This window comes from Ranitomeya variabilis, chromosome 4 (genome assembly GCF_051348905.1).
Source record: "Ranitomeya variabilis isolate aRanVar5 chromosome 4, aRanVar5.hap1, whole genome shotgun sequence".
In the NCBI taxonomy this organism is placed as follows: Eukaryota; Metazoa; Chordata; class Amphibia; order Anura; family Dendrobatidae; genus Ranitomeya; species Ranitomeya variabilis.
Window position 1 is genome coordinate 418244991 of NC_135235.1, and position 24206 is coordinate 418269196.

At 42.4% G+C, this 24206-nt stretch overlaps 2 protein-coding genes across 4 annotated transcripts in view; one reads left to right on the forward strand and one right to left on the reverse strand.

Moving 5' to 3' along the window:
- LOC143768975 (uncharacterized) overlaps nucleotides 1-4611 on the forward strand; it is a 49670-nt gene extending 45059 nt beyond the window's left edge. Inside the window, exons 5-6 of the mRNA XM_077257585.1 lie at nucleotides 2507-2559; nucleotides 3255-4611. Coding sequence (XP_077113700.1) covers nucleotides 2507-2538 — 32 coding nt within the window. The 3' untranslated portion in view covers nucleotides 2539-2559; nucleotides 3255-4611. The remainder of the gene's footprint in view (nucleotides 1-2506; nucleotides 2560-3254) is intronic.
- Nucleotides 4612-10714: 6103 nt separating this feature from the next.
- STXBP4 (syntaxin binding protein 4) overlaps nucleotides 10715-24206 on the reverse strand; it is a 51752-nt gene continuing 38260 nt past the window's right edge. For all 3 annotated transcript variants that reach the window (XM_077251352.1, XM_077251353.1, XM_077251354.1), the window contains 6 exons: nucleotides 20785-20961; nucleotides 19082-19198; nucleotides 17923-17972; nucleotides 16310-16437; nucleotides 15534-15591; nucleotides 10715-11569 (listed from right to left, as the gene is read on the reverse strand). In XM_077251352.1, the coding sequence (XP_077107467.1) occupies nucleotides 11452-11569; nucleotides 15534-15591; nucleotides 16310-16437; nucleotides 17923-17972; nucleotides 19082-19198; nucleotides 20785-20961 (648 nt within the window). In that variant the 3' untranslated portion in view covers nucleotides 10715-11451. The remainder of the gene's footprint in view (nucleotides 11570-15533; nucleotides 15592-16309; nucleotides 16438-17922; nucleotides 17973-19081; nucleotides 19199-20784; nucleotides 20962-24206) is intronic.

A 24206-nucleotide genomic window follows, 5' to 3' on the forward strand; every position in this document is an offset into this window, starting at 1 on the left:
TTATACGTTTATATCTGCAATCCAATGTCTTATTCTAGAGAAATCCAAGTTTTTCTTATATGTAAATGTGCTGTTACAGGCTATGAGCTGGACACTGATCTGCATGAGAATCTGCCTCCAGAGCTTATTACAAATAGAAGGTGGAGTTACCAGTGTAATATGTGATGGCCGGTCTCTGCTCTCCTGATCTCATTGCAGAGCTGTGTGGTGATGATAAGGGAAGGGTCAGACAGCCTTATAACTCGGACAAAGATCGCAACGCAATGCTCGGACTGGCCTTCGGCTCTCTCTACCCGAGTGTGACAGCATCTTTTTCTATGAAGCTGTCACACTCAGGTCGGGAGTGTCCACCGCCAGTCAGAGCATTGCGTTGCGATCCTCGTCCAAGTTATAAGGCTGTCTGACTCTTCCCTTACTGACATATCTGCAGGTGTCCTCTCTGTTTCAGCTTCCATCTCACACGCAGCCAGTGTTGTAGTATTGTATCAATATTGCAGAGTTGTGAGAGCTGCAGCTGAAAAAAAAAATGTGTTTGTAAGGTGACAAAGTTCAGTTTTCCTGTCCTGCATTAGTTACATGTCTCATACTGTTAACACCTTCTTTCATTAAAAATAATCCCTGCGGGCAGATTCTCATGCAGATCAGTGTCTGGTTCATTGACCTGAACAACTCATTTACATATCAGAAAAACGTGGATATCTGTGGAATAAGACAGATTGCAGATATAAAGGTATTTTATTCAGCTTTATTCATATAGACAGTTTAGGAGGTTTTATCCTACTGACTGCTTCTTACTACTTTAAGTCAGACATTCACTGAAACTGACACTACTTTTGATAAGTTTGATTTAAACGTATCACGTTTATTCAGCTTCCTATTACCTACATATCCATATAGACGGCTTAGGAGAGTTGACCCTAGTGACAGATTTTCTTTAAACGCTTTCTAATATTGGCCTCACTCAGCCAAAGATCATGAAAAATGGAGATGCTATAGGCGTCGAAAAATGTCGCCATTTTTTTTTTTTGCTAAATTTTTGATTTTTTTTTCACCACTTACTGTATTTTTCGGATTATAAGACGCACCGCAAATTTTGAGGAGAAAAACAGGAATTTTTTTAAATAAAATGGTGGTGCTTCTTGCTTACTGGGGTGGTGGTGGCGGTGAAGCGGGGTCCCAGGGTCGCTGCTGGAGGAGGCAGGACTGGGTGAAGCTGCAGGCTGGGATGAGGGGGTGTTCTGATGTGCTGCGCGCCTCTGTTGGTGTCCGGTGCTGCTGCGGGTGTCCGGTGCTGTGGGGGTGTCCGGCGCTGCTGTGGGTGTCCGGTTCTGCTGCGGGTGTCTCCGATGCTGCAGGGGGCTCTGCCGACATTTTGTGAAAAGCCAGAGCCTCCTGCAGTTCCATGGTTTCCTGTGCGGTGGACTCTGGGAAAATGGCCTCCGGTGGGTGGCGCATGCGCAGATGGAGATCTCGGGAGATGAGATCTCAGTGCTATGATCTCATCTCCCAAGATCTTGGTGCTGAGATCTCCATCTGCGCATGCGCCTCCCCCCGACTGCCATTTTCCCGGAGTCCACAGCACAGGAAACCATGGAACTGCGGGGGGCTGTGGCCTTTCACAAAATGTCGGCAGAGCCCCCCGCAGCACCGGACACCCCCGCAGCACTGCCGGGCACCCGCAGCAGTGCCGGACACACCCTCATCCCAGCCTGAGGCCTGCAGCCCGGACACCCCCTCATCCCAGCCTGAGGCCTGCAGCAACGGTAACGGTAAGGTATATCTGCATTATAAGACACACCCCCATTTTCCCCCTAAATTTGGGGGAAAAAAGTGTGTCTTATAATTCAAAAAATACAGTAAATAAAAAAGAACCTAGACATGTTTGGTGTGTGTAAACTCGTAATGGCCTGGAGAATCAGAATGGCAGGTCAGTTTTAGCATTTAGTGAACATGGTAAAAAAACAAAAAACTGTGGAATTGCAATTTCACCGCACCGCATTTTTTTCCCCTGTTCCAGTACACAATATGTTAAAATCAATGGTTTCGTTCAAAAGTACAACTTGTCCCGCAGAAAAACTCACATGGCCATATTGACCGAAAAATAAAGTTATAGCTCTGGGAAGGATGGGCGTAAAAAACTAAAATGCCATAACTGAAATACCTCTGTTCGTTAAGTGGTTAAAGGTTTGCAAAGACAAATTATAACTGCATGTACCTGTTTTTATATGTCTGTCCCTACACTGCCATTTCCATTCAATTTTTTCTATGTGGATTAGAGACTTGATCAATATATCTAAAGCCACAATCACTTTTACAAATATTTGTGTGAATGGCTCTAAGTTCTTGAAAAAGTGGCACCACTTCGACTTGATAAACTGATGTTAGCGATAATTTGTTTTTACAACCACGCCAGTAAAGCAACGAAATTCCTATTTTTATTTTATGGAGGTGTAATTCTATAAAATGTCCACTTGTGAGATAATTTTATTTCTTGTCTTTAAACCAGGTAGTCAAAAGGAACAGCGTTTGGATGTCTGAGTCCATATTGATGGGCAGCAGGTCAGTGGCTTCTACATCACGCACGTTCTTTATTGCTGTAATGTATATATCATTCTGTAAAAAAGGTCCATTGTATTAAACGGGTTTTCTAGGATTTTTTCACTTTACTCAGCCCAGTAATTGGCTGCAGCAGTCATGTTCTATAGTTGTCACATCACAGCTTGACCTGCAGAAGGTGGGAAACCTAATTTTATTTATTTTTATAGTGGCCAATATTGGGAAGTAAAAAAAAATCTTGAAAAACCCTTTCAAGGACCAGGGCTGGTCTTTATCAGGTTAGAGAAGGTGCCCTTCTATGACCTCATAAAACTAAAGTTGGCCATATTCACCAGCTAACCCATACACAAGAATGCTTGGCTCCTTTGTTCTCTATGGGGAGAGTGGAGTAAGTCACTGCCAGTGACAGCTCTCAGTGGCTTATCTACTGGCTGTCCAAAAAGGCGTAAGTGATTGAATTCCAACTTCTCAATCTTTAGGTCACCCTCACATAATCTATTGGGAGCTATCAGATGCCCTTTATACACATTAGATGGTTGGCAGATCCAACCAACATTGTCAGCTTTGGACGACTTTTATCTTATCGGGTGTACGGGGACCTAAGCGTTCTTGGTAGATTGGCGTTTGTTCTTTTTTTATGATTTGGTCAGTTGTGTGAATTCCTGCCATTCATCTCAACATTTTCCTTCTTTTGTTAGAACCTTTTGAAAGCCACAAAGTTTCCATTCTCTTGGGAAGGAAGAAGCGCATGCCTCAAAAACTTACACATTCACCAGGACAATGCACAGATCTCTACTGATTATGAGAGGCATGGCAAGACAAAAGAATACAAATGCCTTCAGATATCAGATTTGGTATTGACATTTCTTAACTCAAAATTGGACATGTTGGTTGAAGTAATCCACTAAAAATGACAGGGATGGGCATGCTACACTTAAAAGGATGGTCTGCCTGTTGATACTCTATAAGCATGGACTGCAGCTATGCCACAACAATCCCTCGATAAGCTATAAAAACAAAGATCACCCTCCTAATGCGCCTCAGCCCTTAATAAACCCCATTCCTACAAGAATATTTAGAGAGCCTACACGTTATCCATGATTTTAGGTGGAAGAAAATCAATGAAATCTTTCTTAAAGGGGTTATCTGGGACTTTTGCTTTTTTCCCTATGAGGCAAGGAACTTCCGCAGATTACTGTTTCTAGACTTGACCTCAGGTCAATAAAGCAGTTAGTCCTCTTCCGGACTGCTTTGTCAAAGGGGAGTCACTGCTGACATCATGCTGATTAACAGCTGGCTACCCGTAGAGCCTACTATCAATCATCATGACATTGGCAACTATGCCCAGTTGACAGAGCAGAAGAGCAGCTGCTCTGTAGACATGATATCACAAGAAGCTATCAGGAATGGTCTGTGGCTGCTCTGAAGTGGCACATATCAGCCAAGGGAAGAACAGGCAGGTAATTGTAAGTTCTTAGCCTCATAAGGAACATTAATCAAAGCCCGGGTAAACCCATAAAAGTACTTATCTCTGTTCTGTTGACATTATGTGATAGTCTAAGAGCTGAGAACACTCTTCATAAGTTCTTGTGGATCTGGTATCTAGCATACTCTTACTTTTCAGATAAGACATGGAAAAAGGGCCTTCATCTATTGTTCTGAATGTGTAATTCTTTCTACCAAGATGAAAATGAAGGTGGACGTGTATGATAAAAGGAAGGCCTCTAGAGTGTGGAACTAGTTGGTTGGGTATAGCAGAAACGCATGTACGTACCATCAGTTAGTACCTTCTTTTGTGTGCTATTTAGAATTCATAAAGCTAAAACTTGTGACGTTTGACAAAGTGTTTTCAGTAATTAGTAGATATATATCAAGAGATTTTATCCATAACATAAAAAGTGGTAAAATAAAAATCAAAATTGATGTTTTTAAAGTGTCTGCCTTTTACGCCATTTTTTATAAGGCATCACCATGTCTGTATTGCACCCTTTTCCTCCATTTTAACTAGTCACTTTTAGTTGTTTGGCGATTGCAAAATAAATGTAAATTGAACTTAAACCCTGCGCTCACACTATATAAATCAATGGGTGACTAATCAACAGAACGTTGTTTTTCCCAGACTAATCCTCCCTCTAATCATGTAAGCACGCCTGTGTGAAAGTGAATGACATGACTTATAAGATCGATGTCACAACCAACTCTTGTGACTGGCTGAGTTCCACATCACTGCCGCACAAGTCTGACCTCACCGTCAAAGGCTCCAGCGAATACCAAGGAAGCTACTTAGTTACGCCCCTTCCAGGGTAGTCTGGTCTGTGGTCCAGTGGGGCCACACCCCTGCACGCCCGCACCAATCTTGGCACGAGCGTGACAGTTTGCACAGGCCATGGTTCCCGCTGAGTCCCATGTCCTTTCGTTCTCGGAGCAAGATGCACCAATCATTGTCTCTGATGCTATAATAAACTTTTGGCCTATGAAAAGCAAGCTCCTGCAGATCTGCCAAGGTACTCTGGGGATCCGAAGCAGTGCCATGTATTCCTGGAGCAGTGTATGCAGAACTTCGAATGGTATGCTTCTGCTTTCCCCTTTGATTTGTTCAAGGCTGGATACATAATGTCCTACCTAGCAGGAGATGCTTTGCTATGGATCAACCCCTTCTTTGAAGCAGGGGATCCCATAATCAGGGACTTGGAGGCCTTCCTGGCGGCCTTCTGTAAAGTCTTCGATGCCCCTGGCGAGAGTACTTCCTCTCCATCAAAGTTAATGACTGTTTCTCTGCCTTCTGGGAGCTTTGGTGTGTTTAAGCCACCTGTCATACGGAGTCGGTGTATGGTCTCCATTCTACAGCTCCAGAACCCGGTGTGGGCGTTGTCTGATAATGGCCGAGCCCTGCTAAAGAGCAGTCTAGTCCTGCAAGGACAACTATAGCTCCAAGTTGGAGCCTTATACACAAAGAAGTTTGTTTTCCGTATGCTGTCTGTTATGCCCATGAGTCATTCTGAGCCAAGGACTCTACCACCCGCTCTGGTCAAGAGTTCCAGTAAAGTGCTTCGTTTGAACTTACCCAGTCTTGAGGAGTGTCTGGTTCCCATGCATCAAACACAGTTAGCAGTGTCATCATCTTCTTCAGCCAAGGTGTGCTGATGTCACTGAAGATGGGGAAACGGTGACGATGTCTCCACACATCTCCAGCGACTATACCGGTAAACAGTTAGTCATTGAGTCAAGGTGTGCTAGCGTCACTGAAGATGGGGAAGTGGTGACGATCTCTCCACACATCTCCAATGACTATACCTGTAATCTGTTCCTAGGAACATCCCCAGCGTTTGGACGATTTCTTCTGGATAACGGGCAGAAGATGGTTCCTATGTGGATACCTTCAGCGTCCTTGTGGCCGGCTGGTGAAGATTTCAAAACAGAAGTTTGTTCACCTCAATTTTTCTCTGACCCGTGGAGGTGTTGTTCTCCACACTCATCACCAATGACTTTTCTTGTGTTCCGTACCTAAGAACATCTCTGCTACCTGTCGGGCAAAAGTTGAACCCTATGAGAAGGTTTCCAGTTTCCATGTGTCCGGCTGATGAAGATGTTAAGACAGCAGCATTCAAGTCTCTGTTAACTATGTACCTGGAGGAGGTGGTCCAGCTCATTGTGGAAGCTAACCCTGTTGAGCACCAAGAGACTTTGTTTTCTGAGATTCCTGGTGACCCGCCTGCCTTGTTCTACCCTGAAGATATGTTGGCCTGGACTGTATGTGGACCTATTCTTCTTCTGCAAATCATCCTGGCGAGCTTGAAGAGGGGCCGTAAAGGGGGGGGGTACTGTAACAACCCTGCTGGCATCACTGCATGGCCTCCTATCCCCCACCTGCATTACACACAAACTCACTTACTTCTCTGGGCCTTGTTGTGACTTCTCTCTGCTGCCAGCTCCATGCTGTGTGCCTCATGTCTGCTGCTTGCTCTGTGCATGCTCTGTCTGTGTGCATAGGGGGGCGGCGTCGGCAACTCCTGTGTCTTATTGAGACTGTGTGCACCTTGCTAAGGTGTCCCCGGCCAATCGCCATGAGGCTTCCTGTATTTAAGACATCCCCACCCATTGGTGGGGGCCTGTGCAACTTACTCCCTCAGTCAGTTCTTAGCTGCTGAGGTGCCAGGCCCTGTCTCTGTTACTCTTATGTCCACCAACCAGGGGGGCGTTGTACCCTGGTCTGTGTCCTGTGTTTGCCATCCAGTGGGGCTTCGTACCCTGGCCCATGTCCGCCACCCAGAGGGGCGTCGTACCCTGGCTTTTGTCCATGTCTCTGTGCCTTGTCCTGTTCCTGATTTTGTCTTAGCCTACTTTTGTTCCTGTGTCCGTTTATATCCCTGCCTTGCCATTTATATCCCTGCTGTGCATACTCTGTGTCTTGCTTTGCTCTGCTCTCTGCGACCTTGCTTTGCTCCTTGCTCTGTATTCTGTGACCTTGCTCTACTCTGTGGTTTTGCTCTGGGCTCTGCACTCTGTATCTTGCTCTGCACTCTGCCTTTGCTCTGCTCTCAGCTCTGCACTCTGTGTCTTGCTCTGCTCTCAGCTCTGCACTCTGTGTCTTGCTCTGCTCTCAGCTCTGCACTCTGTGACTTTGCTCTCAACTCTGCTCTCTGTAGCTTTGCTCTGCACTCTGACCTTGCTCTGCACTCTGTGGCTTTGCTCTGCGGCTCCGCTCTCGCTGTGGCTCCGCTCCTTGCGGTTCTACTTGGCTCCGCTCCTTGCGGTTCTACGTCTCTTGCACTTGGCTCCACCTCCTGTGTTTCTGCACATAGCTCCGCCTCCTGCTCTTTGCTCCGCCTCCTGCATTTCTGCACTTGGCTCCTCCTCCTGCGTCCCTGTTCTTGGCTCTAGCTCCTGTGCTTTTGCTCTGCATCCGCTCCTGTGGTCTTTCTCTTCCTATTCATAAGTCCTCCTGTCTGAACAGGTTCTTACCTGTTTTACATACCAGCCTGCAGACCGGTCCCTACCGGTTCTTCCAGTGTACCAGCCTTGTCCTCCTGTCCTGCCAGAGAGCCACCCGTACCTGCCTGCCAGAGGGCCAGCCGTGCCCACCTTCCCGTGTCTCTTTAGTACCCGTACCTGCCTGCCAGAGAGCCAGCTGCGCCTGCCTGCCAGTGTCTGTTGTACCCGTCTGCCTGCCTGTGTCCCAGCTGTGCCCGCCTGTCTGCCAGAGTGCCAGCCGTGCCCGCTTGCCTGTCTATGTTCCGTTCTCCGATGGGATCAGCAGCCACAGCCAGACACCACCCTGGAGTAGCACCTGGTAGCTTCCTGCCGCACAAGTCTGACCTCACCATTAGAGGCTCCAGCGAATACCAAAAAAGCTACTTAATTACGCTCCTTCCAGGGTAGTTCGGTCTGTGGTCCAGTTGGGCCACATCCCGGGCGCCCGCGCCAACCAATCTGAGCGTGACACTCAGGACCAAACCACATTGTGGTTTTGTCCTGATGAAGAGGATTGAAAACCTTGGACGCGTTGACATTATAAACCGCATTCATGCTTCACCTTTGTGTGTGATCGTACCTTTGAAACTTCAACAGCGCAGAATTTTAACCATCATATGCCTCATTTTTTTTGCATCGTATCTCATTGGTGGTCCTGCTGCAGCCTTTACATGCTTCTATTGGAGATGTGACCATCAGTACCCCATCAGGTGGGCCTACCTATAACATTTTTATACCTTTTCATTATCAAATAACACACCACTTGTGCTTTTTTGTCTCTCTAGTTTAACGATTTGATTTAAGTTCCAGAACAAGGGGCGGCAAGCATTTTACAAAATGCTATAAACCCCTGTGGTTACAATATCAGTTAATAGAAATGTCTAACACAACATAAAAAAGAATTGCTAAGATGGTCAGCATGCCTTCTTCAGCCTATACATAATCGGGGAGATTCTTAATGCATCACTCTAGAGTTTTTTTAATTTTACCACTGGGGTGGTATCACTATGCATGTTCCCAGCCCCTAGTAATATACTTACCAATCGCTGTCTTCTGCTCTTCCCTGTGCTACTCCGCCATCTTGAGACCGCAGCTCCTGATAGACTGGAGGTCAGAGGTAATGGTCACAAGCTCTCAGGCTAAGTATATGGGAACCTGGTACTTTTCATTTCTCGTTCTGACTCTCATAGACTTACAGAAGGAACCTCCGGCTCGTCCAGAAAACACTGGAGGTATCCGGCAAGTCCTTACCTGCAGAAGATGGCAAAAGCGGCACCTACTACGTCCCAAGCAACCACTATCAAAGTACATCATGTGTGTGTATTAAAAACATTTAAAACAACACCGGCAAATCTGACCGGACAAAACACTTAAGTCCTTATCTTTCTCATACAACTCGGACATCGAAAATCCCCCACAAAAACAAGCTATGCAGGAATGGTATTAAGTAAATTATTCACAAATGGTCATCAGTACATTTATTACATACCTCCCTGACCCCCAGGAACAGGGAACTTACCGACGAACCGGTGAACCACTGGCAACTATCATTTGCATAGGAGGTATAAGGTATATGTCATCATAACCAGGCTGGAGGTTCATAAAAAAATAGACATATCAATTCTATCATTAAGACCAGCCAGACCTGTCGCCTGTGTCCGCATGATCCACCTGGCTTCCTGCCTTAATAACAATTTATGTAAATCTCCTCCCTGCACCGGTAATACGACCCTCTCTATTCCCGCAAATGTCAAAACCTCTGGGTTCCCTTCATGCGCATCCCTGACGTGGCTAATTAACCTCGGTACCCCTTTACCTGATAGAATCGACTTAAAATGTTCCCTAAATCGTACATACACCTGGCGAATTGTTTTGCCTATATAATACTTGTTGCAGGGGCAGAAGACCACGTACACCGCGTAGTCGGTTTTACAGGAAATGAATTGTTGGACAGTATGCTTGATAGGACCTATATTTAACGGACATGATATTTACAGTACTGACAATGTCCACAGCGATAATTACCCTTAAGAGCTGCCTGTTCCAACCAGGTCATTTTGTACTTAATAGTGCGATTACGGACCAGGACGTCTCTTATACGTGTACTACGTCTCTTTGAAATCAAGGGACCCCCGGCCAACCTACCCACCAAATCTTTATCCCTCTCCAGAACATGCCAGTGTTTCCTTATAGTGGCCCGTATCTCTTGGTCCATTGGACTATACTGGAAACAAAAGGCAAACCACTGCCCCACCGCTTCACCTACTTTCCCCATATTGCCCTGAGAATGATTCTTAACACGATCCAGTGTAGTCTGCAGCAATGTATATGGGTAACCCCTACTTTGAAGCCTCTGGCATAACTCTCTGGACTGTTGTTCAAAACCCTGCTGTGTATTGTTTACCCTCCGTGTCCTTAGCAATTGGCTGTAAGGCAAGGACCTCTTGGTGTGAACCGGGTGGAAACTGTTATAACTGTAATATAATACCGAATTGGTAGCAGTTGGTTTTCGGTGAATAGATGTACACACCTCCCCCTCCTGAATCACTACTAACACATCTAAGAATTCTAGACTAGAGCCCCCGAGAATGGACGTAAAGGACATCCCCATGGAATTAGAACCGTTCAGATAGCCCACGAATCGTCCAAACTCCTCCTCTGTGCCGTCCCACACTAGGAATACGTCATCCATATATCTAAGGTAAAGCTTGATATGTTTAAGGAATGTGTTCATGGCTGAGTAGATATAATCCTCCTCAAACACCGCCAAGAAGAGGTTAGCGAACGTACACGCGGCCGGGGTCCCCATGGCAGTCCCGGTGGTCTGTATGTACCAAGCGTCCATGAAAGTGAAGGCATTATGCGTGAGTATGAATCTGAGACCTTCACAGACAAAGTCTATGAAATTCTGGCCCCTGTCTGTGGTCTCCAAAATGCATCTGATGGTATGTACACCTATTTGCTGTGGGATTTCCGTGTACAAACTGACTACATCAATGGACGCCAAGGAGAACCCCGGCTGCCCCGTGAAGTTCTGGACGTGTCCCAGGAAAGAATTGGTGTCCTTGATGTATGACGGAATGTCCTTTAACAAAGGACACAGAAGCCAATCGATGTACTGGGATAGGGGCTCTGTGAGCGACCCTATCCCAGACACAATAGGTCTGCCTGGGGAATGTTTGAATGATTTATGTACCTTTTAATAACAATCTGTTTATTAAAAAACAAATGATACAAAATATACTGAAAAATTAGGCAGAAGTCATCAACAGGAAGGGTAAAAATAAAGCTATGCAACCACTGTATAGTCCTCCAATACTATACCATGCCTACTTTGTCTCATTAAGTTAGAATTTACTCCTAAAATAGTTGCAAACCTTCAAGGGCTATTTCTCAAGTTTGTAAGTGATCCCTTATACTTTGGATAGGGGAAAATTTCCCGATTGCTGGGGGTCCGACCGCTGGGATCCTAACCGATTCTGAGAACTGTAGCTCTGAAGAGCCCCTTATGAATGGAGCAGTGGCTGATCATGAGCACTGCCTCTCCAATCAATCATAATGGGAGTGTCACAGACCAGGAAAGCTCTGCACTTGGCTATTTCTGGTGGCCCCATTAAGAATGAATGGAGCACCAGTGTGCATGATGGACGTCCGCTCCATTCAGAGCACCATTTTCAGGATCAGTGGGGGTCACATCAGTTGGCCTCAGCGATGAGGAATTTATTCCCTATCCATTGGATAACTTTTAAACTTGAGAATACACCTTTAAGTGGTCAATATGCAATTCTTACTAATTCCAGCAACAATAGCTGGTGTAGCCCCATAGTATTAGTATCTATAGACAAAATGTCGATCCGGCTTGGTCCTTGGTTTCAGGAATGAAAGTAGCTGGTTAACCAAGTAGTGAAGATCAGAAGAGACAATTTAACAATTTGTCAACTCCAATAAATCTCGAGGGCTATCCTCAGTATCATCCTCTGGACTGTTCCGGCTCAGTGCACTAATTATGGGGTGAGTCCAAGATGTGGCTTCAGTAACATGGCTGCAAGGGAAGCAGACATTATTTATTATTGATTTCAATGTGGAAAATAAAACCAAACAGCTGATCCTCCTAATGAGTCACAATTAGTGATGAGCGAGTATACTCGTTGCTCAGGTTTTCCAGGGCACGCTCAGGTGGTCTCTGAGTATTTGTTAGTGCTTGGAGATTTAGTTTTTTGTAGACTCAGCTGCATGATTACGGCCGCTAGCCAGCCTGAGTACATGTGGGGAATGCCTGGTTGCTGGGGAATCCCCACAAGTATTCAAGCTGTTTAGCAGCCGTAAATCATGCAGCTGCGTCAACAAAAACTAAATCTCCGAGCACTCACAAATACTCGGAGACCACCCGAGCATGCTCGGAAAACCCGAGCAACGAGTATACTCGCTCATCACTAGTCACAATAAAACTAGTCAAAATAAAAAACAAAGAAAAGAACACTGATCTCAAGACTTTGCGGCGATTATGCATCCAAACCGTTTGCTATACTCCAATATCACCTTTATTGCGAATCCAAAATACACTATGTGTACAATTATTAGGCTAGTGAGTAATTTGACTATATCATCATTTTTGATCAGTGCAGCACAGGAGAATAAGCAAATCGACACTCCTGCTCCGATGCCAAGATCCTACATATACAGTACCAGCTGTACCTCCCTTATCCACCCTCCTCCCTCTTAAGGGGTTAAAAAGGAAGTGTAGGGGTTAATGTAACTGCTGTATCTCTAGGTGATGTCACATGAAGGTTTGGCTATATGTCTTAGGCTGGTTTCACACTTGCGTACGGGAGGACTGCGGATGGCAGCGGACTTCCTCCCTTCTTCCTCCCTGAAACTCCGACTACTTCTCCTTGCATCCCGCGTTGCTGTGCATACCTATCTTTAACATTGGGTCCACACAGGGAAGTGTGTGTTATGCGGCTGCCTCCACATGCGCCATTTTGATGCTGCGCCGACCGCAACAAAATGCAACATGTTGCGTTCGGTGAGTCAAAACGGCGCATGTGGAGGCATCCGCATACCACGCACTTCCCTGTGTACCCAATGTTAAAGATAGGTACGCAGGGCAACACAGGAGGCAAGGAGAAGTAGGCGGAGCATAGGCGGGGTTTCAGGGAGGAAGTACGCTGCCATCCGCAGCCCTCCCGTACGCAAGTGTGAAACCAGCCTAAGACATATAGCCAAACCTTCATGTGACATCACCTAGAGATACAGCAGTTACATTAACCCCTACACTTCCTTTTTAACCCCTTAATGACCGCCGATGTGTCTTTTAACTGACCCGAGATATAAGAGAATAGCATCCCCATACAGGAGACAATACAGAAGCTGTCGGCTGTACACTATAGCTGACAATTTCCTGCATCAGCCACGATCAGTGTTGTCACCGTCCATATCTGTTTTTCCCCTTAGAAGCTGCTGTCAATAATGACTATATCATATAAATGTTTAAAAGACTGTGGGGGCTTCTTCTTTAACCCCATCGGCACCCTGAGATCATGATTGTGTGGTCCTGATGTTTGTTATGGCAATTCACGAGCAAATAGCGGCCTTAGAGTCTGCCGGCTACAGTGACTTGTTCAGAAGTTAGTGACATTTAGGTGGTAAAAATCAACTTTTTCATTCCTATCATGCCACTTTGAATTAATTCCTGAAAATCACCTGAAGGGTTAATATACTATTGGACAGCAGTTTTCAGTATGTCTGAAGGTGTTGTTTTTAAAATGGTATCAGGTTTGGGGTTTTTCCAATATGTAAGACCCCTAATGTCTCTGCAAACATGGATAGGTCCCTAAAAAATTTTTTTGTAAATTTCCTTGAAAAAATTAAAAATTACTCCTACATTTGTCAACCCTCTTAAAATGCTAACAAAATAAAATAACATTTTACAAATGGTGCTGATGTAAAGCAGACATGTGGGAAATATTATTTATTAATGTTTTGCTGTGGTATGACTATCTGAATTAAAGGGATAATCATTCAACGTTTGAAAATTGCTAATTTCTTTACATTTTTGCCAAATTTCTGATTTTTTTTTCTATAAATAAACACAAAACATATCAACATAATTTTACCATTATCATAATGTGTAAATGTATAATGTGTCACGAAAAACTGTCTCAAAATCACGGGAATTTGTTGAAGCGTTCCAGAGTTATTACCACACAAAGTGACACTTGTCAGATTTTTAAAATTTGGCTGTCACTAAGATGTAATTCATCTGGACCAGAGAGATTTAAATTAATTTAAATTAGCTACGTGTTCCCTCACCATCTTTCTGTTTACAGATAGTGTGGATTCTTTTATTCCTTCGATGGCACCGTGAAGATCAGTTGATGTTACAATTGCTTTTTTAGAGAACACAGATGCAAAATAGGAATTTAAAAGTTCAGCCTTCTCAATATCATTTTTAACCACATGACCCTTTTCATCCTGTAAAAATCCTATTGCATCTTTGACTTTTATTTTCCTTTTGACATACCCCCAAATCCTTTTTTACTGCTTTTGGTCTCCCTTGCAAGCCTCACTTCATTATTGGCTTTAGCTCTTCTAACACTTGCCCTGCACTCCCTGCGGAGAGCATTATATTCTTCTTTAGATATGCCCGCCTCTTTTCATTTAATATATAATTTTTTTTTCCTTTTTAAACAAGTGTTTAACCTCCGTGTTCCTCCATCCTGGTCTCAATAAATGCTTCCAATTTTTCCTTCTTTTCAAGATTGTTACTGATTGTGCAGTGAGAATTTCATTTAGCAAGATCTCCCATCCTTTTTGGACATTTCTGATTTCTGTCCTTTAGAACATCCAGCCATTGGACCTTTCCTACCCTCTTTCTGAGTCCATTAAAATCTGCCTTTCTGAAGCCAACTTTAAAGTCTGAGTTGTCGCTGGTCTTCCTCCTCTTGTAATACAAAATTCGAGGATAGCATAATCGCTGCCTCCTAAATTCCCAGCCACCTTTACTTCCTCAGCCATTTCCTCCCTGTTGGTAAGAATTAGGTAGAAGATTGCAGATCTTCTTGTTCTCTCTTCTACCTTTTGAAAGGTAGAGTTGTTAGCAAAAAAAAGATAAGAATTTTCTGGACCCATTACTTTTGCCTGACAGAGATTCTCAACAAATATCTAGATAGTTAAAATCTCCCACAATCACTATGTCATTCTTTTTTGAGAACAGAGACATCTGATGTAAAAAGAGTTCATCCGTATCTTCAGTCTGTCCAGGTGGCCTATGGTAAACACCTTCAATAGTGTCCTTTCTGTTCTTCTCTCCTTGTATTCTTACTCAAACAGTTTCTACAGAGCTACCAGTCTCTGAAGCTTGAATCTCTGTGGAGACATACATTTTCCTAACATACAATGCAACACCTCCTCCCCTCTTGTTAATCCTGTTTCTAATAAATAAGTTGTAGCCTTCAAGGTTTGTATTCCAATCATGTGCATAATCCCACCAAGTTTCAGTGATGCCTGACATCATATCGCTCTTCCTGTGTTAGCAGCTCCAATTCTCCTTGTTTGCTTCCCATGCTCTGTGCTTTTGTATAGACACCTTTTAGTTTGTTTCTCTGGCACCTTCATTTTCATTCAGAGTTCGTTGTTTTTGCTCTTTATTTCCACTTCTAATAGCAGGGTTCTCAAAAAAATTAATTAGCTGTACATTTTTTCCTGGCTGTATAATTCACATCCCATAGTATTGCTCAGATATGTCATCCATTAACAGACCTGTTTTTTAAGCACTACACATATCCAGAAGCCTATCGGTGATCAGATGTACTGCTATTAAAAATAGATTAATTACAAATGGAAGAAAAACAGATTCAAAAGTAAAAGTGGAGTGCATTTATTTTTGCTCTGATATTTTTAATACTGCATCTATTAAAAATGGATTACAACTGGACATGTGAACAGAGCCTATTCCGAGCCACATGTGACTCAGACTGGTTACAAGGTTTTCCACAACTACTTACTTGATAAAGTACTTGATACCATCTGCTGTGTAAGCTTCTTCCCATCCATAAGGGAGACCTGAGAAGAGAAAAAGATATATACATTGATCAGGAATGCTCCCAAGCTGCCGATGGGAGCCGATGAGCGAATACATTGAAGTCAGAGATTGACAGAGGTATTTAAAGGGGACCTCTCCAAAGGATCAATACTCCCAAGTCATGCATATGGCATGTAGGTCATAGGAAGCCGAATACAATGATACCTTGATATCTGCGATCCAATGTTTTTTTCCAGAAGTCCACTATGAGAGGAGAGCTGCAGCTATGATGTATGTAATGAGACAAACCTCAGCTCTGCTGTACTCTGTTAGTAAAAATCACACACAGCTCTGCAGTAAGATCAGGAGATCAACCATTGCATATCACACTGGTAATGTACCCTTTCATATAAAATAATCTCTGGAGGCAGATTCTTGTGTAGATCTCTGACCTACCCCTAGCCTGGAACAGCTCATTTACATATTAAGAAAAGCATAGATTTCTCAGGAATAAGACATCAGATCACAGCTGTATCAGACTCTGGATGGCTGATTCTACTGAGAGATTCCTTTGAAATAATTAACAGCATGGATCACAGCATAGCTCCAGTGGCTGTTGACAGACACAGATGCTGACTTTGTAATCTCAAGCTGAAGGTAAAGGAATGATGCAATTGAAGAGCCCTGGGACTCTGGGAAGGTGACACAAGTGTAATATATAGGAGGATGTGACAGGATAAGGGTTAATATCAGACTCACAGTCAGCTTCTATTAGTGAACGCACAAACACTGACAGGTCTTTCGCTTCTGTTGCTAAAGCCGCTAAGACACCTTGTCTGTTTTTGCCCAGGATTTTCATTTGAGAAGACAGCATTGTGGCATGATCACTGCAAAAAAAGTTAGAGAACAGAAGGTAATGTATAACATTTCTGTTGTAACATTATTCTCATAAATGGATCACAAAGTATTAGAGCGTGTTCACACTGTGCCTTTCTCTGGCTAGAAAAAACAGCAGTTTTGCAAGCTGTAGACACTTCAGATGACTCTCCTTTTCTCTGAAAGGGGGAAAACTGAAGCGTCCTTTGTTAGCTTTATATTGCTCATTTTTTTGACTGTTTTTTTTTCTGGGTTATTTCATGGATTTTTCTTTAGTCCTTTTGGGCTCCATTAAGCAATGAAGCAAACGCTAGCATTTTTTAAAAAGTGAGAATGTTGAAAAAAATGGGGGCAGAAAAAAAAAAAAAAAAAAAAAATTGGAGCTTTTCTTCCTAGTGAAAACCACCAGAGGAATGAATAGGACACTTCTTTTAAAAGCTTGGCATCTTTGAAAGCTTTGAGCTCTTAAGAGAAATCCAAAAGCCTGAAGTTATGAGCAGTTAAATCATTTTTACATAAAAATGCATATGCTCATTCTTTTGAGTCTTTTTTTAGCGCAAAAAACAGTGAAAAAACATGTGAACATACTCTTAAAGGGGTTTTCCTACAAACAAAGTTCATTTTAATCAACATTTCAATCAATAGATCTTGGAATAATAATAAGTTCCACCATTGGATGTGTTAAATAAAATGTCCCTGTGCTGAGATAATCTTATACATGTGCCCCTGCTGTGTACTGTGTAATGGCCGTGCCTGACCATACAGGGACATGGTCTGATCACACCACAGCTCCTGGGCAGGGAAGAAGCAAAAGAGAGAATACAGACATTACATCATGTGATAGCAGCTGATTCTTTGAGGTAAACATGACTTAAAAACAGATAGTGAAATGTTTTGCCTCATAAAAAGAATCAGCTGTGATCCCGGCTGTCCTGTCTGTATTCTCTCTTTTGCTTTCCCCCATGCCCAGGAGCTGTGGTATGATCAGTCCATGTTCCTGTACAGTCAGACACGACCATTACACAGTACACAGCAGGGGCACATGTATAAGATTATCTCAGCACAGGAACATTTTTTTTCAAACACATCAAATTGCGGAACTTATTTTTATTCCAAGATTTATTAATTAAAATGTACCGTTTATTAGTGGGAAAAAACCCTTTAAATGGCTTCTATGTACTGAAAAGTTCACCAGTTGGATAAACGTTTAAAGTGAGGCTGCATGATGTCTCAATGCTTGGCTGCACTAAGGGTCCTAGGGCCATTTTTTGAAGGTTTGGAAATGAATGGCGCTATAGAAGTAAGCACAATGATGAATCAATCATTCTGTATCTCCAAAATGTCCTTTCTGCTGGCCCTGTAACATGTTCATATTTGCACCAAGGCTCTGTTGGGGCGAGGGCAGTTGTTGCGGTGACTACTTAGGGGGGCTGCGCCACGATAGTTGCTTATATGTAGAAAATGCTTTGCGTTTCACCTGTGCCATAAATCCTTACCACAGACTTAGTGTAGAGCCTGAATTGTCAGCCAGAGCCTCATGAGCATTCTGCAAGGAAGAGGACGGTTTATGGATTACAAAAATGAGAATAATCACCTGATAAAATAACATGGGTTGTATGGGTAATAGCATAAGCATGGACTGAACATGAAGGGAAGTGACACCAGTATCTGTCTAACTAATCAAAACATCATTATTTGGCTGTGCATTTACCAGTATATAGCCAATTTTATGTTTAACCCATTAGTGATGGAGACAATATTGGCCAAAGTGACTACTTCCCATTGTTCAAATCTGACATGGCTTCCTTTACTCTGGAATGCTTCCACATATCCCAGTGATGCTGGGAATGTTTTTTTTTTTTTTCATGACACATTGTACTTTATATTAGTTGTAAATTTACTGAAATGTCTAATATCTGAAATTTGACAAAAAAATAAAAATAAATATATTTTGAATCTCTAAGGTCCGGATTCAACAAAACAATTTTGCCCAGAATTCAGGTGTAAATTGCTTTGAAAAGTCGGAAAATTTTGGTGCAAATTTTTGGGTGAAATTGTGCTTTCAAGAAATATGTTAACCCTTCAGGTGAATAATGCAAAGTGGAATCAAACTAAAACATTGCTTTGACCCCAAATTTTTCATTTTCACAAGTGGCAAGAGAAGAAATTGAACCCCACAATTTATACTAAATGCAGCAATACCCCATTTGTGGTTGTAAACTGCTGTTTAGGCACTGAGCGAGGCTCGGAAGGAATAATATATTAAAGGGGTTGTCCTGTTAAAACAATCTGTAGGATAAGTGGTAGCTTATTGATCGATGGGGGTCTGACCGCTGGGACATGCACCAATGGGCAGAAAGGAGAACTTTTCTTTCCCTAAGAGTGGAGTGGCAGTGTGCATGATCGACTTGCGCTCCATTCATTCCCTATGGGGCTTCCGTTTTTTCTGGCAGCCTTATAGGGAATGAATGCAGTGCTGGTTGGACGTCCGACCTGCCGCACCATCTTGTAACAGGGATAAAAGTCCCCAATTCTGCTGATCGCTGCAGGTCCCTGCAGTTGGACCACCACTGGTCCGCTAGTTAGGCGACAACTTGTTTTAAACCCCTTTAGAATAAATGTCCTAAATACCTAAGCTTTCGGGCAGTCTCTTACCTCAACAAACTGCAGCAGTTTAAGGGTAGACATTTCATATGCCTTTCGTGCAGTCTCAGACTTGCGGAGTTGACAATCAAGGACTGTGATCCTTCGCTTCAAGTCCTGTATGCAGTCCTATGCAAGGGAAGAAACTGGAGCTTGACATCTGATATAATGCATCACAATTTTATTCTAACTTGTTATTTTGGAAAGGCCAGAAAATAAGGATCCACTGTTTTTTTTTTTTTTTCATTTTACCTTACTTGTAACTAAATATTTTAGCGGTTTTTTTTTCCTTCAAATTTTTATTTCTTAGTGGAACAGATTATGATGATTTAACTCTAACCATTTTGTGTATATTATATAGATATCTGTCATTATGTAAAAATGTCATGTGTCAGGATGTACTGTGGTTATAACCTTTCAGGCATTAGCAAAGAAATCTTCTATCTTTACATAAAAGGATACAACAGCAAGGAAAGCACACATAAATCAGTCATATACAGATGGTAGAGAGTGCCATAAGTGCAGAACTATTACCTAAAGGAGGGAAATCTGCACCAGGTAAGTATGACAAAAATTATAATTAAAAAACAATATCTTTATTATCATATAGGAAATACAGACATGGTAGAATCATCACCAGAGGGAAGACATTAAGATTATCATCATATCACTATTTATGGGTATTTTTGCTTCCATTATACTATAGCCTATGCAGTACAAGATTAATTCTGTGACACTTTTCATAGTTCCACCAACTACATTATTACCGGCTTAGTTCATATTTCCTGTCCTTGGTCATATACCACTTTTTATATGGTTTCCATTTAACTTTATTATGTGGTGTTCTACTGCCTCCTAGTGACCGTGTTTAGTACTACGTTTTTTCTTGTAACCAATTTGTTCTATATTTCTTAATGTTCAATATTGACTTTTAGGATTGCTACCTACATCCAATAGGTGGCACGAGAGTTCCCTTCCTCCTCCTATCTGAAGAGACGATTTGCATATTTCATTTCCCAATTGCATGGCCTATAAGTCTCCTTAGGCTAGGTGCAGATGGCCGTCGATTCTCTCATCCGAGATAATCAGGTCAAGTTTGCAAATCACACTCTTGTCAAACTGATCAGAGCGTGATCACATTTTGATCAAATTGTCTCGGATGAGGAGAAAATGGAGAAAAAAAAATTTCAATCTTGTCCATTCTGTCAGTCTGCGGAAATCGAACTGCACTCGCTGACATATCTTGGTGTCTTCCCTCTTCCTGTTTTCTACCATGTCTAAGTATTTTACATTTGACTAATAAAGAGATTGATTTTTATTGTAATTATCTGGTGTAGATTTCCCTTCTTTAGGTAATACCTCTTTATATGAGCAGGGCCCTCATTCCTCCTGGTATCTGTTTTGAACTGTGATTTCTGTTATGCTGTAATGTCTATTGTCTGTATAAGTCCCCTCTATAAGTTGTAAAGCGCTGCGGAATATGTTGGCGCTATATAAATAAAATTATTATTATTTATTATTATTTATATAACCGGTGACCCCAGAGATCACAATGCTAGGATTTAAAGGGAAACAAGCAAAGTAACCCCCCGATTGCAGCAGTAAAAGGGATGAAAACCTACACTCTCGTTGCTACCACTGTGCGGCCGTCACTCCTATGGATACAACCTCTGTGATCGTGTAGCGGATTCATGAAAACAGGCTGGTGAGCTTACACTGGTGTGACCAGACTGATCAGACAGCCGGCTTTTGAGCTCCATGATTTCAGCTTCTAGAAGTCGGATAACTTCTTCATAGTCCACCTCCATGCCACGCGCTTGTTTCTGTGCCACTTCTGCTAGGTGAATCCTATTACGAAGCGCCCTCGTCTCATCAATGGCAGCCTTGGCTTCCTAAACAGAAGTTATCATGTAATAGATCAGAGGGAACAGTTCCTATTACCAAGTCCTCTCTAGTGGAGTTACTGAATTACTCTCTTAAATTCTGTCAGTTCAGAGTATGCTACGTTTAACCACTTAAGCACCGACCAATTTTAGACATTTTACTCTTACATTCCAAGGGTCATACCTTTTTAATCCCCCCACTGATATAATCATATGATGACTTGTAGTTGTAGGTTTTTTGGGGACTCAAAAGCTATTTAGGGATAGAGATGACAATAAAAGGCTGATTGGTAAGAGGGTGATTACATAAAGAAAAGCTCCTTTAAACCCTCCCCCTTGAATGTGGTACAGTAGCGATATGACAGTAAAAGGCTGTTTGGCAAGAGGGGTGATGACATGAAGAAAAGTTCCTGTAAACCCTCCCCTTTGGATGTCGTAAAGTAGAGATATGACAGTAAAAGACTGTTTGGCAAGAGGGGTGATGACATGAAGAAAAGTTCCTGTAAACCCTCCCCCTTGGATGTGGTACAGTAGCGATATGACAGTAAAAGGCTGTTTGGCAAGAGGGGTGATGACATGAAGAAAAGTTCCTGTAAGCCCTCCCCCTTGGATGTGGTACAGTAGAGATATGACAGTAAAAAGCTGTTTGGCAAGAGGGGTGATGACATGAAGAAAAGTTCCTGTAAACCCTCCCCCTTGGATGTGGTACAGTAGAGATATGACAGTAAAAAGCTGTTTGGCAAGATGGGTGATGACTTGAAGAGAAGTTCCTGTAAACCCTCCCCCTTGTATGTGGTACAGTAGAGATATGACAGTAAAAGGCTGTTTGGCAGAAGAGGTGATGACATGAAGATAAGTTCCTGAACCCTCCCCCTTGTATGTGGTACAGTAGAGATATGACAGTAAAAGGCTGTTTGGCAGAAGAGGTGATGACATGAAGAGAAGTTCCTGAACCCTCCCCCTTTGATGCATTAGAGTAGAGTTGGCAAGAGGGGTGCTATCAAAAGAAACTTCTTATAACCCCTCTCACTATAATGCGATGTAGTAGAGAGATGACAGTAAAAAGTTGATTGGTAAGAGGGGTGATAACATGAAGAAAAGATCCTGTAACTCCTCCTCCTTGAATGCGGTATACTTAAGAGATACACAGAACCAGGAAGTAAGGGATTGCTTTTACATTGCAAGACTTTCAGCCAAAAAAAAGTCCACCAACCAACTATGCATCTGACAATTGTTTAATAGCCTGTTTAAAATTGCCAATCGGCATTTCGATGCACATAAAAAGTTATTTAATAAATTGTTCTACTTAGGCACTCTATTATTATGGGGGGGGGGGAGCACCTACACATATTTGGAATTGCTGCATCTGTAGTGACCTGAACTGTAAAAAAACAGCTTGTCACTTAGCTCTCCCAGTGAATACCATAAAAAAAAAAAAGAAATATGAGCCAGAAATGCAAATTTGGGGTAATTTTGCTACTTGTATAAAGACAATCTTTAAATAAGATTCTTATTTTTCAAGGAAATTAAAAGATTACAAGCCCAAAAAATTCTACAAACTAAAAATTACAGTTCAGCACACAAAAAAACAAGCTGTTATAGACCCCCCCAGTCTCTGAAAAAAAAAAAAAGTTATAGCTCTTTGAATAAGGCGACAACTGTTTTTCAATATGATTTTATTTTGAGAAAGTCATAAAGTATAAATGAAACCTATTTTGTTTCACTGTGTCCATAGTGGCTCAAACTATAAAATGAGGGCACTTTGTAACACACCTACAAAAAACAGAAAAAGCAGCCAGAATTGCGTATAAAATCATGAACCAAAAAATGGTAGCCAAAAATATTACAGTTTGTCACGCAAAAAAAGTCCTTACACGGCTGTCAACAAAAAATTTAAGAGGAGATGATTCTTACAAAACATTATTAAAAAAATTAATTGGTTTCTATTGTAAAAAAAGTAATAAAATATGAATAAACTATACTACATCTATTTGGTTTCAAACTATAAAATGAGAATGCTATTTATCCTGCTCAGTGAACATCATTAAAACATAGAACAAATGTTAGAAGCGCAGTTTTTATCCTGTGTGCCCAAACAATAATATATAATACAGTCATGGCCAAAAGTATTCACACCCCTGCAATTCTGTCAGATAATACTCAGTTTCTTCCTGAAAATGATTGCAATCACAAATTCTTTGGTATTATTATCTTCATTTAATTTGTCTTAAATGAAAAAACACAAAAGAGAATGAAGCAAAACATTGATCATTTCACACAAAACTCCAAAAATGGGCCGGACAAAAGTATTGGCACCCTCAGCCTAATACTTGGTTGCACAACCTTTAGCCAAAATAACTGCGACCAACCGCTTCCGGTAACCATCGATGAGTTTCTTACAATGCTCTGCTGGAATTTTAGACCATTCTTCTTTGGCAAACTGCTCCAGGTCCCTGATATTTGAAGGGTGTCTTCTCCAAACTGCCATTTTTAGATCTCTCCACAGGTGTTCTATGGGATTCAGGTCTGCACTCATTGCTGGCCACCTTAGAAGTCTCCAGTGCTTTCTCTCAAACCATTTTTAGTGCTTTTTGAAGTGTGTTTTGGGTAATTGTCCTGCTGGAAGACCCATGACCTCTGAGGGAGACCCAGCTTTCTCACACTGGGCCCTACATTATGCTGCAAAATTTGTTGGTAGTCTTCAGACTTCATAAAGCCATGCACACGGTCAAGCAGTCCAGTGCCAGAGGCCGCAAAGCAACCCCAAAACATCAGGGAACCTCCGCCATGTTTGACTGTAGGGACCGTGTTCTTTTCTTTGAATGCCTCTTTTTTTCTCCTGTAAACTCTATGTTGATGCCTTTGCCCAAAAAGCTCTACTTTTGTCTCATCTGACCAGAGAACATTCTTCCAAAACGTTTTAGGCTTTTTCAGGTAAGTTTTGGCAAACTCCAGCCTGGCTTTTTTATGTCTCGGGGTAAGAAGTGGGGTCTTCCTGGGTCTCCTACAATACAGTACCTTTTCATTCAGACGCCGACGGATAGTACGGGTTTACACTGTTGTACCCTCGGACTGCAGGGCAGCTTGAACTTGTTTGGATGTTAGTCGAGGTTCTTTATCCAACATCCGCACAATCTTGCGTTGAAATCTCTTGTCAATTTTTCTTTTCCGTCCACATCTAGGGAGGTTAGCCACAGTGCCATGAGCTTTAGACTTCTTGATGACACTGCGCACGGTAGACACAGGAACATTCA